Below are 19,368 nucleotides of genomic sequence, written 5' to 3' on the forward strand. Positions count from 1 at the left end.
GAAATGGTCCACAATTACTTAGGATCAAAGCTTGTTTCTTTAATATATTAAAAGTTATTTTTCATTCTCCTGTAAAGTCATTACTTTATAAATAAAAGATTTTGTTGAAGCAGTGGAGATGTAGATGCAGAGGTCTGTCTATTGTTAGCACTTTTGGGTGAAGTGTTGCTTTAACTGCCAGGACTGGCCTGGAGCTGCTGGCTGATGACTGAGTGTGAGAGGCCTGATGAAAGCTTTGGTCTTCTCATCACAGGACAGAGCTGAGATTTGTTATCAGCCCTTCTTCCTGAGCACTACCCTCATCTGCTTCTTGCATGACTTCTTTTTAGAGGAAACCTTCTTTTTCTCTCCCTCACATGGTCTCATGTTCTTTATTCAATGTGGAAAACAAACTGGGTGTGTAGAACCTGCCAGACAGGTAACTGACACACACACACACACACACACACACACACACACACACAACAGAACGTCTGTCCTGCACTTCATTTCTCCTGTAAAATTCTCCTGATGCTCTGCAGGAAGCTGACCCCTTTGGGGAAATATTTGGCTGTTTTGCTGTTTGACTTTTTAAATCCAGATCGTTATTAGCAGGACCAGCCGGGCGGCTTAGCCTGGCGTTTTGTTATGGTTCTAATTTTGAGAGAACAGAGAGCTCTGTGTTGCTTAAAGAAAGTCTGTGGTGAGTGGCAGGCGTTTGATGTCTCTGCGCATAGGCCGGAAACAGGATAGAAGTAATGTTTATGATTTTATTTTTATAATCCTTTAAAGCTGAGCACACTGAGTCAGCTAAAAGGGGCTGGCCAGGATATGCGAATGAGACTGCAACCAGTCATTGTTTTATATTGTGCTCTTAGCATTCTGACCAATCAGAAATCTTTGTGGGTGTTTTGTTAATCGAGGCATTCACGTCATCCAACAAACATAAACAACTTGATTCAGAATAAATGCCATTGTCCATATTGTACAACCTTAGGAGTTCTAAACTCTCTCAAGCACGCTTTTTCTTTGTTATCTGTGAAGAAATGTGTACCGCCACTGAAAAACACGTTTTTAACCTGCGCAATTCATCTTTAAGTAAGTTGAAAAACTATCAACTTTTGTGTGGTCAATCCACGGCTGACCAAGCTAGTCACTCATCCAACGTGGGAGGGAAAAGCTTGTTTTGGGTGTTTTAGAATGCAGTGAATTGTATTCCTGTTTTTTTATGTTTAGTTAAAGAATAACTTTCTGTTTATTATTATATATGTCAGTTTTTAAATCCTTATCAGTCGTCTCAGGTGTTCATGTTTACCTGCTTATTAGTCAAATAAACATAAATAAACAGATCTGTGCTCTTCACTGTGTTAGCTGGCTGGTCCCGAAAGGCATGTGAAGTTCTGCAGTCCTCTTCCAAGTCCACATTTTGGTGATGTAAGCAACGTGTGGGTGTGTAGCGCAAGTATTTGGGACAGACTCATGTGATGTGCAGGCTCTGCATGTGCTGTATCCAGCAAGATTATATTATCAGTCACACTCGTTTTCTAAATGAGCTAATTTGCTCGTCTACAGTGGTTCAGCTCTGATTACGAGCGTAATGTAGCTCAGTGACAAGATAAATTAATAGGCAAATGCATTTTCTCAGCTGAATATCTGTTGGTCAGACTGCTCTTAATAAACCCCTTCACTCTGGTTGGGCTTAGCCTGTATCTCATGAATTTTGGGTAAGAGGCCGCTACTGACTCTGCATTGATGCAGTCTTCATTTCGCTCATGAGCACCCCTTTGTATGCCGAAATGAGAAATGGGACACCCTACAGCCTTGCAGTGCTCGTGTCCATGTGCAACTGGACTGCAAGTGTATCAATTTGGGACAGGAATGTAGTAGCAGTAGTAGTAACTGTAACAGTAGTATTAATACTAGCAGCAGTAGTAATAACTTTAACAGTAGTACTAGCAGCAGCAGTATTAGTAGTAGTACTAGTAGTAGTAGCATTAGCAGTAAAGAAACCCTGTTTCCGAAAAAGTTCTGACACTGTACAAAATGTAAATAAAAACAATGCAATGAGGTGCAAATCATTTAAACCCTACATATTGAATTTGAAACCAGCAACATGTTTCATAAAAGTTAAAGTAGTGTAATGCAAAAAAAAAAACACCTGGTGAAACTGGTGAAAAATAGACATGATTCTACAGTGGAAATCACTACATGGCTCAGGAACATTTCTGAAAACCATTCTCTGTGAACACAGTTTATTGCTGCGTCCACAAATGCAACTTAAAATTCCATGCTAAGAAAGAATCCATATATAAACAGGATCTAGAAATGCTGCCACCTTCTCTGGGCCCGAGCTCATTTAAGATGGACTGAGCTGAAGTGGGAAAATGTCCTGTGGTCTGATGAATCATAGTTTGGTATGATTCCGTGGTGGTATGGGCTTGCAGAAATGTGTTGCTGGCCTCAAATTCAAAATGGGCATTTGTTTTTCAAAGAACAATAAAATACCCCAGTTTCAACATTTGATATGTTGTCTTTGTACTATTTGAAATTAAATATAGGGTTTAAATGATTTGTACATCGTTACATTCTGTTTTTATTTTTACATTTTGCACAGCGTCCCAACTTTTTTGGAAACAGGGTTGTGGCAATGGCAGTAGCAGCAGCTCCTATATATAGTGCACTGGTTGAGAATGTAAACAGCTCAGAATACTGTTAGAGTTCTGTTTCAAGTCAGTGACACGGACACATGTACGTGTACATTCACACACACTGATATATTCTTTCTCGTGACACAGAGTAATACCTGCTGCTCAGTTCCACAGTGACATGCAATGATACATGTGTGTTGGTGTCATAGAGAGGGTGAGAGAATGTCAGTATGTGCCTATGTGAAAGTATGTGTTAGCTATGTGTAAACAGGCCTTCAGATCCAATGCTTTACATGTCCAGTGTGTCTCATTTACAACTAACAGCTAACAGTCAAATTATTTATCTTAATTAAACAAATTATTTATCTTATCAAGAATAAATTATTTATTCTTTAGAATGTTTTTTGCATCTCCAGAAAAGTTTTTGTTTGTCATTTTGAAGATGCAGTGATTTTGATCAGACAGCAAAGGCAGACAATTTTAGTTATATTTAGTAGGAATATATTATTTGTAGGTTACCGTTACTGGTAGATAGTTGTTTAACAAAAATGTATCCATATTGGACTGTTGCTTAGATTTTTAAAACAGTATTATAGTAATACAGACATATTTATTGTACTTCAGAAAAGTACAGTGTTTAAGCCGCTATAATGTAGTATTTATTAGTTTTACTGCTTTTCTAAATCTACAATGATGTTACATTTGTCCTTAATACCAGTTCAGTTGAGTCTAGTCCCAGTTTCTTTTAGAAATGTGTGTGTGTGTGTGTGTGTGTGTGTGTGTGTGTGTGTGTGTGTGTGTGTGTGTGTGTGTGTGTGTGTGTCTGTACTGGCATCAGCATCAACAGATATGTACATGAAAAATGTCAGATATCTGCCCAGAATTGTCTTCCTTTAGCTTTATTAATGCTAGAGTTGCCTTAGAGAGAGAATGTTGCAGAGCTGCTTCTGTCATTGCTGTTTTCTGTCACTGCTGACTCTTACAGCCTTTAGCTATGAATGACTAGCAGCTCTTCCAGGCAGCAGTCTTTGAGTGCACTGTCAGGTTCATGAACTTTTGACCTTGATCTTTATTTGTAAACTTCCTGAAAACCCAGCGCGGGCTGCCATGACGCCTCACTATTTCTGTATGCCGGTTTTCAGTTTCCGGTTGCGTTAGAATTCTAGTCACGAGAAAATTTCTAGTGAGGAAACTTTAATTGGCTCTGGTACAGACTAGATGATTCAAACCTGAGCTTAGGCTTAATGTCTGCTTTTGATGAGTGCCACAACAACTGTTCGTGCCCTGCGCTCTATGCATTACATTCCATGTTAGAGAAGAAGGAAAAGAAACTGGCCTGACTTGCAGCTTTAAAACTGAAACATCCCTCAAAGAGGATCTATGTTTGCTCATAGAAATAGGCTATGTATAGCAAATAGGACATATCTGAGTTTAACCCTACTTTCAAAAGCTGCTGTGTGAATACAGGACTTCCTAACCCTGCAATGCACAAGCAGCCCATGGTCTCGACCACTCCACTTTCCCTCAGCGTTACCCACCTTGTTTACCTTGACTGATGCTCTGACACCAACTGATAAAAACTGGCTTTGGCCTATGAATCATAATTAAGGTTAAAGTTCAGGAAAATTGTGAATAGCAAAGAAAACTAATGCTGTGTTTTTCACATTTGCTACTAATTGTAGTGTCATTTCTTGTAACTATCTCATTACAACTGTTTTGATACAGTTTTACAGACCCACACAGTTATTGCTGCAAATAATCACATGCCAGTAGCCTGACTAAAGCCAGGAATGACTCCAGTCTGGGAAGAAGGAAAGCTTGTCTGCATCTTGAGAATTTCATAAAGGTCGACATGTGAGATATGTGTATGTTTGTACATACGTCGTTCTCCTGCTAAGCACACACTGCCTGCAGTAATGTATGGCCACTTGTGCCGACATAATAGCCCTTGCTGTCGTCAGCAGACGCTCCGATGCGTTTTGCCACAGTAAAATGTGGCACTTTTACAGGGGCAGGTTTGACTTATGTGGCAGCAAATGCTGTAACTACCACAACCCACATAAATACAACATATAAAGTACTTTTTGATGGGCCTGAGTCTATTCCATGACTTCAAGTGGCACAGAGACAGTAGATCTGCGCTGAAGTGATTCATCAGCAAGCGGTGGAGCATCTCATCTCTCCGGCCACAGATCATTTCATTTTATTTCATTTCTTTATTAGAGGGGCAGAGAAGAAGCAGCTGAGACTAGTCTCATTCTCAGGTGCCCTGTGCAAATGAAGCCAATAAATATCCAGAATATACAGTATGAATATATGAATAAATGAAAGGATACAAAATGAACACAAGCTAATGAACAAAACAAGGACAATAAGGGCTGTTTTTTTTTTTTTAGGTGAACAGTCCTCCCCATACCCAGCAAAAATCCTAGACCAGCTACTAGCCCTGGAGAAGAGTGTCTGCTGAAAGATTAACTGTAAAAGCAAATGCAAATATTCTGGTTTTGGTTGCTCCTCCTGCATAGATTCAGAGTGATTTGAATCACAGTACAGTCTTAAATTAGTTTTGCCTTTTCCACTGCGTACTGTTTCCAGAAGGGCGTGTTTGTATGCTGGTATAACTCTGCTGTCTTTGGTCCTGGTTCAGCTTTATGGTACTGCCAAGTCTAGCTACATTATTCTGGTCCTGTATGTGGGTTTAGATGGTTCCACTGATGTAGTCCCACTCTGCAGATTCTCACTGGGATTTGGGTTGCTGGTCTAGCTATAGGGATGCACTGATTTCTGTACAGAAGATTAAGCTCATACTTTGCAATTAACCCACTGATATAGAGCACATACACTGGTGGGCAGGCCTAACATCTGTCTAAAGTCAGTGCACAAGGAGTTCAGAGCATAGAATGCTCTGTTAACATGGGGCCTCATTCACCAACTGTTTTTAAGAAGAACTTTCTTAAGACAGGGCCCATAGTTTTTGTAGTCTATAAAATATCTCCGCTGTCTGAAAACCCCAAATATCTCCAAAATGGCAGCTTTACATGCAAAGGCAAAAATATGTTCCAATTTTAATGTAAGTAAATGTAAAGAGTTTTTCCAACTATTTTGGAGTATGTCTGGTGGTCCATTCATCAGCTGCTATGCTCAAATGAGGAAAAAAAGGAGAATTATTATTGTTATTATTATTATTGTTGTTGTTGTTGTTGTTGTTGTTGTTAATAATAATAATAATAATAATAATAATAATAATTTGTAACTAACTCACATGACTGAGTATAAAAAGAGCATTTTAGAGAGGCAGAGGTTCACCAATCTGCAAAAAACTGCATCTAAAAATTGTGGAACAATTTCAGAAAAATGTTCCTCAATGTAAAAGACTTTGAATATCCCACCATCTACAGTACATAACATCATCAAAAGATTCAGAGAATCTGGAGAAATCCCTGTATGCAAGGGACAAGGCCAGTGATCAATATTGGATGCTTGTGATCGTCGGACCCTCAGGCGGCACTGCATTGATAACAGGCATGATTCTGTACTGGAAATCACTGCATGGGCTCAGGAACACTTCCAGAAATCATTGTCTGTGGACACAGTTCACCATGCAATCCACAAATGCAAGTGAAAGCTGTATCATGCATAGAAGAAACCGGATCCAGAAACACTGCCAACTTCATTGGGCCCAAGTTTGTTTAAAATGGACCAAGGCGAAGTGGAAAAGTGTCCTGTGGTCAGATGAATCAAAATTTGAAATTCTTTTTGGAAATAATGGACACTGCAACCTCCAGAGTAAAGACCTCTCAAATTGTTATTAGCGTACAGTTCAAAAGCCAGCATTGTGATAAGAGGGAGCATTAGTGCACATGGCATAGGTGTCTTGCACATCTGTGAAGGCACCATTAATGCTGAATGAAATATACAGCTTTTGGCAACATATGCTCCCATCCAGACAGCGTCTCTTTCAGGGAAGGCCTTGCATAATTCAGCAAGACAATGCGAAACCACATACTGCATCCATCACAACAGCATGGCTTCACAGAAGAAGAGTGCGCGGAAACGAAACTAGCCTGCAGTCCAGACCTTTCACCAATAGAAAACATTTGGCAGATCATGAAACGAAAAATCCATCAAAGAAAACCCAGGACTGTTGAGGAGCTAGAATCCCACATCAGGCAAGAATGGGACAACATTCCTCTCCCAAAACTGCAGCAATTGGTCTCCTCACTTCCCAGATGTTTACAGATTGTTGTTAAAAAGAAGATGCTACACAATGGTAGATGTGGCCCTGTCCCAACTTTTCTGAGATGCGTTGCTGCCATCATTTTCTAAAAGAGTTCATATTTTTAATAAAATGGTAAAATGTCTCACTTTCATCATCTGATGTGTGTTCTATGTTCTGTTGTGAATAAAATATTGGTCCATTAGATTTGCAAATGATTGCATTTTGTTTTTATTTACATTTATTTACATTTTACACAGCGTCCCAACTTTTTTGGAATTGGGGTTGTAATTTAAAAGGATTCACAAATATATTTTAATGTATTGTAAGTTAAATTGTAATCACAGCAATGTGTTTGCAAAATGGAAATTTGTCCGTATCCTGGAGCCCAACCAGGAGCTGAGTGTAAGCAGACCTCCTGCTGCTGTACATGCTCTTGTTTATGCGCTCAGACCAGAGCTATCTTTACTTTTTTATAGGTGTGTGTTCCACTGTTCTGTGGGCTCACACACACTCACATGCTGTATAGTTGGCAGAGTTGTGTTGTGTATTTTTGAATCTTTCTCACCCGTCAGAAACTCGCCCTCACCCTGAAGACGTGAAGAAGGGTGCGTGTATGTGTTAGTGTGATGCAGCAGGCAAATCACACATTTAAATTCTCTAAACCTGAGGGCAGATGGAAACCAGCTCTAAGCTCCAGTACTTAAGTCAGATCTGTGGAATGTATTTTTGTGCATGTGCTTACATTTAAAATATATATCTGTGTGTGTGCGTGTGCAGGAGGAATGCCTGCTCCTGACCAGAGCCCAGGTTCGGAGGAGGGTCTGCTGCTGCCAGTCAGAGAAGGACTAACCAATCACAACATGGAGTCGGACAGCACAGCCAATAACATCCTGGCCTCTGTCAAAGAGCAAGTAAGAGCCTGAGAGCCTTACATAATTATTTTGTTTAATTATATATATATATATATATATATATATATATATATATATATATATATATATATATATATGTACACACACCATATCTCCATTTTTGTTTCATTTTTCAGTTTTTTGACATAATTTGAAAATGCCTGTTTCCTTTACATTACACTGTGTATAATTTCATAATGATTGGTCCAAAATAAATGGTCCAAGATTACTTGGAAAAAAGTCTGGTTCAGTTGACTTACATTAAAGCATATATATGATACTTTATAACATTTTAGTGTTAGGATATTTAAACACTGTGTTGAAATATATTAAATACTCCAATAGCAAAGATTGTTGAGATGCACCATACACACACACACACACACACACACACACACACACACACACAAACACGCACACACACTCCGTATACTTACATACCTGTCATGTCAGAGTCATGGTTCTGTTTCTGATGTTTCTCTGAGATTTTAATTGATATCCACATATAAATGTGCTGTTTTGTTCAGTAAATGCTGTTGTTGGTGATGTTGGCCATGAATGAATGTGTGCTTCCCACTCTGAGCCGCGCCCTCCTTACAAATCCTGAGCTGTTCCTGTGTGTGAATGGCTGCTGTGGGTTTTGGCAGACGGTGACTGAGGAAAACAGAGTGACAGAGGTGTGTGTGTGTGTGTGTCTGGGTGCACTTATGTGTGGAGGAAAAGGTGACTAACACGGTCTGCAACCTGAACCCCATCTTATTTACAAATTTAGAGAGAGAGAAAGTTTAAAAGAGATGAGAGAGAGAGAGAGAGAGAGAGAGAGAGAGAGAGAGAGAGAGAGAGAGAGAGAGAGAGAGAGAATGTTTGAGAGAGAGTTAGAGAGAAGGAGAAATTTAGGAGGGTAGGCAGATAGAGACTTTAAAGGGAGGGGGAAGAGAAAGATAGAAAGAAAGAGGGGAGATAGAGATAAAAAGAAAGCATTTAAGATGGGGAGAGAGAGAAAGATTGAAAGAAAGAGTTGAAAGGAGGAGAAAGATTGAAAGAGTTTAAGAGGAGAAGAGAGAAAGATTGAAAGAGAGTTGAAGAGGAGGAGAGAGAAAGATTGAAAGAGTTGAAGAGGAGGAGAAAGAAAGATTGAAAGAAAGGGTTTAAGAGGGAGAGAGAGAAAGAACAGACAGATAGAGAAAGAGAGAGATTAAGAGGAGGGAGAGATACAGACAGAAACTTAGAGAATTCCTTTGTTTTGTATTTTTCCTTCTCTTCTTCTCGTCCTTCCTCTCTGGCACTGATCCAAATTTCCTTTTGTTGCCTTGAGTCAACAGGAAATAGAGCTCCATTGGAGAGCACCTGGCGATGTCACTTCCTCTTTCCTTGTGGAGTAGCACGCCTCTCTCTCTCTCTCTCTCTCTCTCTCTCTCTCTCTCTCTCTCTCTCTCTCTCTCTCTCTCTCACTCTGTCTCCCTCCTCCGAGTCTCGTCCGCTCCAGCAGAGGAAGAGGAGCTGCGAGGAATTTATTTTAGCGACTCGTCTCCTGGGAAACGCTCAGGCTTCCTTACACTGTAAACTAATCCCTCTCGGAGTTTAATGAGAGAGAGAGAGAGAGAAGTAAAGAGAGGGAGCGAGAGAGTGCAGAGGAGAAAGGGAGAGAGAGAGAGTGAAAGAAGGAGAGAGGGAGGGGTGTGTTGAGGTCATTGTGGTAGTGAGGGAGTCGTGCATTTGTCGGTCTTTTTGGTCTTTTCCCTTTTTTTTCCGAGCAGAGGATTTGCTGGGATTTTTTTTTCGGATCAGGATCTTTTCGAGGAATCCGTGGGCTGTAAACATGCTGGAGTGTAGAGGAGCAGTCGGAGATGAGTACAGCCAGAGTGAGTGTGCTCTTCTCTCGTTTTCTCTAACTTTCTGTTGCTTACTTCTTCTGAACTCCTCATTCTCATACACTTCTCTTCTCATGCTCCTTATCTCTCTCTCTCTCTCTCTCTCTCTCTCTCTCTCTCTCTCTCTCTCGTCTTTCTTTCCTGCTCTGTATCACTTTTTGTTCCATGCTCTTTCCCTCTCATGCTCACTTTCTCTTTCGCTCTTTCTCATCACTTTATTGCTTGCTGTTTCCATCTCTTACTCTCTTTACACTCTGATGCGTTCTCTTATTTTTTTTATTTCTGTTTTAGCACTTTCATTTGCGCTCTCTCTCTTTTTCTCCCTCCCTCTCCCTCTCCCTCTCTCTCTCTCTCTCTCTCTCTCTCTCTGTCTCTGTCTCTGTCTCTGTCTCTCTCTGTCTTTTTCTCTCTCTCACTCCTCCAGCCTCTCTGTCTCTCTCTCTCGGCTCCGTCCGATGACCAAACATGGAGTGGTTTGTCAGGATCTTTGATTGCTGCCCGTTTGGAGTGGAGCTGAGCTGCAGCTGGGCCGTTTATTCTCTGCTTTGTGTGCTGCTCTTTATCTTTTTTCTCTGGAGTTTAATGCCTTCGCTCCTGAAACACTCACTGCGCCCGTCCTCTCTGTTCTTCGACCCCAAACCCTCTGTCCAGTGTGCGCTGCGGTTCATTCTGAGGAGAAATTCCACACTTTAATCCCTTCACTTTCTGCTTGTCACTTTGGGTTTTTGTCTTCCTCAGCTGCAGAGAGCTGCTTTGAGGTTTTAAGGCTTTTTATTTTGTCCAGTAATGTTTGTGTTGGTTTGGTGTTGTTTTTGTGATCATTGCTCTAGTATATTATAGTATTCTATCAGAAATCAATTGTACATGATTTTCCCCTTTATCCCAAAAGTAGTTGATCGACTAAGACATGTTTGGTGTCTAAAGTTAGCTTTTTTTAGTTTTGTGCTTGAGCTATGAGGCTAATGTGGCTAACAAGTAATAGAAGTTTATAGCACATCAATTAGCAAACTGTATGCATAAGTCATCACAAACTTGCCTCAAACTCGGTCAGCTAAGGTAATCTTAATGCTTTTGTGGTTTATCTAGCACACTGTTGTCTAGAGGTGGGCAGTATGACAGTATGTTATTATTATCATATTAGATTACATCACAGTGCACTTTTCTATATACCGTGTTGATGGCCAGTCCTTCTGGAAAACTGGAAAAAAATAGGTTTAAAGAGCCTGTAAACGATAACCTATGGATAAACTCCATAGCAGCGAGTGACAGTTGGATTCGCTCATTGTCTTATTTTATTTATTTTTTTTATTCATTTTATTTTGTATTTGTACCAATGGATTCTTCTTATGAACACTGAATTAAAAAGAAAAAATCTCTGCACTCATGGTTTCTCAGCTTTTTCAGAATGTGGCACTGCTGCTTTGCCTTCTCAAACCTTTAGAAAAACTAAATATTATTATACATTTAATGCTTGTATTTCATATTTTTGCCACATTGTCTGTGCTTACTGTCATCTGTAAACGTGGACAAAGGTACATTGCTGAAAATCAGGTTTTGTCAGTAATTCGATCAGCGTGTTTATATACACCTGAGCTATCAGGTAATGACTCTACATGAGTCAGACAGTAATTGGATTTCTGCTTTGCAACCAGCCAATAAACTCACAGAAGACGTGCCGTAAACAGAATGTAAAGCTCAAACTTAATGCTGCGGCTTTAAAAAAAAAAACACTGCGCCACTTTACCTGAAAATATACAGTATCTAGAAGATGAAGAATATTTAAATCCTTCATTTCGTCGAGAATGTAGTTGGTTTCAGCGAAGCTCCAAAAGGTGTTTTGCTGCGTCTCTCAGCGACGCTGCTTGCTTATTTCTTGTACCACGGTCAGACATATGAAAGAAATCAGAGTAAGAGTTCACATACACTGAGAAATCTGATCACTGAGCTATCGGATTTATCGGATTTCTAGATCGGAGTATGGTGTTTACATTTGAAAAATGTAACTGCAGAAAAATCAGATTTGAAAAATCGGATAACTGCAGAAATCTTATGATCAGACTACTGAGTCCATGTTCACGCACTCATGAATGTTTTGACTGTTTTTGGGATAAAGGGGGAAAATTTATGTTTCTTCTTTAAATATTACTGGGCAGAGAGTTTAGGGTGCTCATAGTATGTTTTATTGTTGGTTTGCATCAGTGCTCTACAGGGACAGGAAAAGGTGTTCATTGGAGACTATCCATCAGGAGAGAGATATTACGTTAGTTAAACAGTAATAAAGTTCAGTCTGTGTGTGTTTCTCTGTTTTTCTTTGCTGTATTAGTAATGTGACCCGGGCTAGATATCATCAGCTGTGAAAGACATGCTTGTTCTGCTTTGGGCTTTACACGGCCCAGTCCAAATATGAAATCATATCAGTTGGGCTTGCTTGGGTAATATAAGGCTCCACCGTAAAGTCAGACAAATATTCACTTTGTAAGGCTCGGTCATCTGTAGCCTGTTATATTTGTCCAGATGTTTCTCCAAAAGCGGGAGTTGCATGAACAGTAATATTTTCAGTCTTAACAGGTAGAAAATGTTAGTGCTGGCTTTGACTGCTGGATGGCTCTCTACCTGCCTGCTCTGCACATGTTGAATGGAATGTGCTGAGGACACTCATATGTTTTTTTCCTCGCCTCGGTTTCTTCGGCATGACTATGCAATTGGTTAACAATATAATATGTAATTGTTCTTGTGATAAATTCTGTCACAATATGCATTTCTGAGCATGTTGTAGATATTCCAGAATAGCAAAAAGAGATTCTTGTTCCTTATAAAACGCTTTAGACGCTTTTGACTTTAAAATCGCTGTTGTTTTGGCCAGAACAACCTTCAACAGATGGAAGTCAAAGAAATGGACATGGGCTGCATTCACATTACCTGGTTGAAGTGGTGCAAATCAGATTTTTTGCCTTAATTTGGCACAGATTTGATGTTTTCAGAGCTGTGTGGACACACACATCTGATCTTTTCAAATCAGATCTGAGCCACTTTCATACACTGTTAGAAATAAAGGTTCTGTGCAGGGAGCTTTTTCGTTCATCAAGGTACAAACAATTTAAATGTTCCCTCAAAGGTACAACAGTGGTTTTAAGGCCCAATTTTGCACCTTAAATAAGTTTTTCCAAGTGGGAAAAGTATCTGTATCTTTTCATAACCTAATGTTTTAAAACAGAACAATAAAATAAAAAGCCTAGAAACGTGACGGTGTGTGTCAGGACAATTAATGGTACTGAGATGTACCCTTGAGGGTACCACCCCAGTGACTAGAGGGCACTGCCCCAGCAACAGTTTCATACCTTTTTTTCTCAGAGTGTAGGTGGTCCTAGATTGTGTACCTTTTTTTTTTTTGCTGCACATGCATCATTCAGCACTAACGTGGCAGCAGTGCCTCACCTGAAGTTAGTGCCAGTAAACGCTGCAAAAGCATCTGCCTGCTTTTTGCCTTCATCTTGCTCTGATAATGAACAGCTGAGAGCTGTTCAGAGTAAATTACCTTCGCGATAAAAGCTTGTTCTGCTGGATAGTTTGTTTGTTCTTCATGATGCTTGTGGTTAATTCATGTGACTTTACTGATTAGGATGTGCGCATGCGAGTCGTTTCAGGACACAGGTTCGCTCACATTAATGACAGATATGAGTCACCTAAACGAAATGGAAAAAGATCAAATCTGAGCATAGATATCGTTACAGAGACTACAAGTAAATTATATTTAGAAGAGGTTAAGAAGAGCTTCCTAAGTGCTGTAGCTGTCCCTGCTGTTTGAGTTTAAATCCTGAATATGCCAGGTCCAGGAGTCCAAGAGAGCACTGCTTAACTTATCAAGCCTCATCGTGACGCATATTGTGTCATGAAAATGTCACCAAATATCATGATATTATCTTTTTACTCACCCTAACTCTGTTTTTACTCACCCTCACCCTAACTATGAATCTTGATAAAACTTTATTTAACATGCTGCATGTCCTTTCTGTATATTGAACACTGTCCACTCTGAGTGATGGGAAAAAGCTCACTCAGCACATTCTCTCTTAGATATGACACAGTGGACTTTGGAAATAAGCTATAGTCCAATCATCCAGTCCAGCAGGTCATCACCCAGCTCATATTGATGCATACTTCGCAAAGAGAGGTCAGTGGTACATTGGTACCTTCACAATGAATGAAAGAGTCTTTAGTTTAGTTTCATTGATTTAAGCAGAAGCTTTTGCTCGCTTAACGTTGAAATGAATTTGTCTCTGCGGCACAGATTTACTGCTCGAGAATACATTATTACTATATATATTATCAGGTTTTGGGAAAATTGGATTGTAAATTCACTGTTGCACTGTAAATCACGCTGAGAAATTGCACTATTAAACTTACCTGATCTGGTTTCAAAGAGCAGCATTTAAAGGAATTCATTTTTCAGCCTAATCTGTAATTGCAACATCTATTCAACATGTTTCCTTGTAGAATAGAAAACACGGATTCAAAACACACTCACAGCAGAAGCCAGTAGGAAGCTGTTTCAGCACTTGCCCATTGACTTCTGTTATAAATACATCAAAATTATTGTCAGTGATAATTGACTCAGCTAAAGATGCAGCACATAGAGATTAAGTTGAAAAAGCTACTCCTTTTGTTTCTTGAAAAGCCTTTTTAAATGTATAGAAAGCAGCATTTGAGTGGCTGTTTTTAATGTTAAAGTAATCTTGGTGTCACTGAGTGAGAAATACTTGAGATGAAGGCTGTGTTTATCTGAATGTGGAACAGTCCACTTAAAGCTGACTGTAAGGAAGGAGCACTGCCTTATGAATTTCGGATGATTTGCTCTTTTTGCAGCCGGCCTATAGAGCCCACTGTCGCACACTAACATGTGCGCAAGCACACACTTCAAGCCGTGTAAGCATAATGGTGCTGAGCAACATATTGCCCCTACTGAATGCCAGTATTGATATGACACACCAGTATTGATTTTTAGTGTTAGCAGTATTGATAGATAACAAAAACTACTTTACCACATCTCATTTTCTCGTTTACTTAAGATTGTTTTGAAATAACAGTTCAAAATCCATCAAAACTAAATAAGCAGTAAGTTTTTGGTCATAGAAATGACTTTTATGTCTGGTTAACATTTATAATACTTTGAAATTACACCTAAGGAAGACGTACAAAGTCAATATGACTAAATTCTGTACTGAGATGTATTTCTGAGTGAAATGTGGTATAAGGAAGACAGTCTACATGAGCTACCTGAGCATTTTCTCTCAATAGTGGGTGGATTAGTAGGAAGGGAAACTTGATGTTATTGGTTATTGGTATTTTTCTTGCCAGCTGGTGCCTGGTGACCTAATCAAGACTCAGAAGACGTTTTAGAGGCAAAGCAAAAGTAATTACATTTTGATGGAATGTTATGAGGAAACAAGACTTTTGTCTTTTTAATGATATATAATATGATGAATTGTGCTTAATATGATCAGGGATATGAACTAACAAGATAAACGAGGCCAATTTAAATTTTAGGTTGACTTTCAGACATGCAGAACAGCACAGTACACTTTAGTGCTGGGTGATATGTTGTCTATTCTGGTGCGCTGTGGTATTGACACAGTATTATAGTTTCAGTTTTGGTGATATTGATATATAATAAGCAACAGATCTATGGTAAGACTCTATTCCATACAGTGATGGTCCCAAAACCTGGTGTGGTCGCCAAACCTGGTGCTATTTGGTGCTTCAGATTGTTTTGAAAAAACTGTTTGAAACAGATAAACTAAATAAATAGCACATTTCCTTCCTGGAAGTTTGTTTTCTGTCTGGTTAACATTGACAATACGGTGCAAGTTTCCCGTTGTGTAAGAGGAAAACAGAACAAAACAGTCCAGTCAAAACAGGCTGTGGAAGGTTTGTAAGATATTCCTGTAGTGTAGTGTAGCGGAACTCAGGAAGTGCGGGTTCACTGACTTTATTATCGCACACTTAAATATCATCTGATACCATGAAACTGTGAGGTGTTTGGAAAACATTGTGATATTGAATTATATCAGTGTCTGCCAGCTTCAAAACATATGCACATACACATTAACACTCCTTCCCTTCAGTGATAAGAAGTCATCTCAAGTTTAAGGAGGGGCGAAGACTTGTCAGTCAAAATAAAGAAGCAGCTTCCTCGCTTTGCCTCAGAGGGCTCCTTTAATGGACGATGTTGTACCTATTTTTAGTCCCCCAGTCCGAAGAGGAGGCTGAGAGAGATGCTGCGCTTTGCGAGATGCTTGAATGCTTGATTAACAGCGGCTTTGGTCCTAACTAAGCAGTACAGAAAGCAAAGATGCACAGCACTCAGTCAGTTCATTCACTTCGTCCTGTTCATTTAGGGGCTGTGGATAAAATACAGTCATAAGTATTTGAATTCTGTAAATGTGCATAAATAAATTCTGTAATTCTGTATAAATAAGTAGATCATATTGAGTGGAGGTGGCCAATATGGCAAAAATGTAATCTCACAATGCTTTAAGAAGTTTTTAGGATACATCATACAACCTGAAGGTAGTGCCACATTTAAATAAAAAAAAATGTATTCAACATTTCACAAACTGAGCTGCAGTGAATCCAATTAAACAGGACTAATTATGCTCTCTTTGTAATCAAACATGCAATTGGGAAGTTTTTTTAAGTACACATTATACTCAGAAAAGCATATTGTGACACAATTGATCATGATAATGATAAATATCACCGTATTTCCCATCCCTAATATTGACGTTATATGATTCTGTGTTCACTAGATGATGAACACTTCCTTTTCCATGTAAAATGGTTAGATGGGGTTTGTTCACATGATTTAAACAATTTGAATGCAATTTTCTATGCATAAACTTTAATGCATTAAATGTTGTAACTTATAAAACCTCTTTCATATTTTTGTAGATTTATTATGAACACTTATGACCTTTCAATCTCAGATGCTGCCATTATGTGAGTGTGTGTAGCATTTCACACAGTGGGTTTATTGCATTGTCAGAATGCGGAGTATGGCAGCATATTTCAGAGTACGAAATTCTACACTATTACATTTTGCCCAGTCTAATGACACAGCAGTGTGACAGGTCATAGTAGTTTATTTGGCTGAACCATAGGCTAAGTTTGACTGCCTCATCCTGCTTAGCTGGATGTTTGAAATGGTGACCTTTGACCTCTTGTTGCCTGTTTAAGCCATGTCATTAGCTGTCATTGAGCGCACACAGTCATACTCTTCACTCATGGAAGATGTCTTGCAGGTCAGGAGGTCAGGTCACAGGTTAATGTTCTTATCTCTGTTTAGCAGGGAGTCTACAGAGACACACCTCCAGCCGGGTCTTGAAAAATTCAGTTTCACACTATCACAGTATCTCAGAATCAGATGGTATTTAAGCACATTAATGAAGTTAATGACCTAACATTTGCTGAGTGCTAATACTTCTTGTAAAATTACACCAAATGGAATCTAACACAGTCCTGTAAATGTTAACCAGACACAACACAGTCCAGAGTTTCTGTATGTATTTGAAGTTAAGCTCCCTGGACAAAAGTTAGTCACCCTGCGTGTTTAAGGTGTTGACTAATTTTTTGTCCGGGGAGCTTGTGAATAGAAATTGCTTCGCTTCCAGGCAAGAATTGCTTCTAGAAGTCAACTTCACAACCAAGAAGACTCTACAGGGAAGTGATTTTTATTCACAAGCCATGAAACATGCCGCTACTTCTTTCACACTGTGGCCTTTGACACGGCCAAATACCACCTCTTCTCAATCTATGAATCCCGTCGCACACCCTGCAGGTATTTATATCCCAATCATCGTCATCGTCAACGCCATCTGCAGGAGCCTGAAGTTACTACCACCTTAAACATGCAAGGTGACTTTTTTTGTTTGGGGGAGCTTATTTTGAATAAGTAGGTGTGGCTAATTTAAGTAATTTTAAGTATTTTTGATCATCGGTATGAATTATATCATACAGGCTGTATAGATTTTTCTTATTTTGTGTAAATTGTCAGCTCTTAAAAGGGAATTGTACTGATTCAAAACTTTCTGAATAATTATAGGCACCGGGAATGTCATAACCATTACATGTAATAACTTTCTGTGAGGGAGGTTTAAGAGTCGTTAAACTCTTCAGATGTCTGGATCCTGTGACCACCACTGTGAACGTTTTTTTGACTCTGCAGATTTTTCTAGAATGGAGCATTTCACACCAGACCTCTCTGATTTACAGCTTGACCATTTAATTATAATTTAATTTTAATTTTGAAAAATAATACCACTTAAAAATCAATGAACAGGTGCATATTTCATTACAAAGAGAGCGTAATTAAGCCACTTTAGATCAATTTAGAGCAGTGCAGTATGTGAAATGTTGAATAAAAAACCTTTATACTTTTTATACAGTTTTTAATATTGTATTTTAAGAGTGGCACAGCATGTCAAACTTCAGAAAAATTAAATAATGTGATGCTTGCTGTGTCAAGATCATGTCTTGAAGTGCCCTGATATTATATTCTTATTAGGAACTCGGTGTGAAGGACAAAAGTGGAGCTGAAGAAATAGTGGATTCCTTTCCTTACAAATATTTTTCAGTGTAAAGAAAAATATTGTCATGACAAAACAAATCTGTAAACACTTTATTTAAGATTATGTATCTCCCAGCACTAAGACATGCCCGTATGCAGGCCTTGCAGGGAAAATGCCATCATCTCTCTGTTTGTGGTTTCTAACGGCAGAAAGCCGCCCACACACAACATGTTGATCAGATGTTTTTAAACAGCTGTTCTGCACTTCGCTGTTGCTGCTCGTCACCTGTCACCCACATCTAAAGGCCATATGTCTCTCTCTTCTTTTCCCTATAGGTGTGTGCGTGCGTGTGATTGTTTACCGTGTTTTTGTTTGTAACCTGTCCTCCCAGCACTTCATTCTTGTGTTTCATAGCAGTCAGTGTGCTGCTGTCAAGACTACAAGGGAACGTAGTTTGTTTACGCTGCTCCCAGAATGCTGTGTTAGTTGGGTTGTGTTTGGAGCAGCCTGACTGGTTGAAGTCAAATCAGTGCAGAATTAAACCAGTCAGTCAAAACAGCCCTGCAAAGTTTTTTATTGTGCTGACTGTGATACAATTAGACCAGTAGGCCTTCAGATTACATGGGTGTACATTTTTTCATGTTACAGAAATGGTATGATAATAAATAGGAGTCAAAAATATATGGTCCATGATTGATATGTCAGGGAAATCTCAAGCTAACGTTTGAGAAATCTAGCACCAGTATGTTCAACTGATGATCACCTTCCTTCAGCTCACTTTCATCTCTCCTGTGAAATTTTGCATTCATCACTACAGACTACAGCTGACAGCTGCCATGCACATACCTACTACACCTGTGCAATGGGCAGTGACTCTTGATAGCTGCTGCTGGCAGTAAAAGTGTAAAACTAAAACTGCAGCGTACAAAGTATTATTTGATTGTATTATAAGCTTCAAATGTCAATGTTCAGGCCAAACTTAGTGTGTGAAAGTAAACCACAGCTAGCAGCTCTAGGTGGGTAAAACGGCTGCTTTAAAGTTGACGTTTGTACAGTCAACAGTGACTTAAAGTGTGCGATCGCATGTTCATAGTTACATTTGAAAAAGAAGACATTAATAAAATGAGTATCTCAATCTTTATTGCATGTTAGTGTGTCATCAGAGCTTCTTCAGGG

At 39.2% G+C, this 19,368-nt stretch overlaps 1 protein-coding gene across 7 annotated transcripts in view; it reads left to right on the plus strand.

Annotated features, from left to right (window-relative positions):
• LOC118807966 (plakophilin-4-like) overlaps positions 1–19,368 on the plus strand; it is a 168,291-nt gene that overhangs the window by 39,418 nt on the left and 109,505 nt on the right. For 6 of the 7 annotated variants that reach the window (XM_036570248.1, XM_036570199.1, XM_036570219.1 and 3 more), the window contains exon 2: positions 7,624–7,757. In XM_036570248.1, coding sequence (XP_036426141.1) covers positions 7,629–7,757 — 129 coding nt within the window. In that variant the 5' untranslated portion in view covers positions 7,624–7,628. Of the gene's footprint in view, positions 1–7,623; positions 7,758–9,208; positions 9,620–19,368 lie in introns of those variants that run through there. The other variant, XM_036570258.1, reaches the window with a different exon arrangement.

Source organism: Colossoma macropomum, unplaced genomic scaffold (assembly GCF_904425465.1).
Source record: "Colossoma macropomum unplaced genomic scaffold, Colossoma_macropomum, whole genome shotgun sequence".
NCBI lineage: Eukaryota > Metazoa > Chordata > Actinopteri > Characiformes > Serrasalmidae > Colossoma > Colossoma macropomum.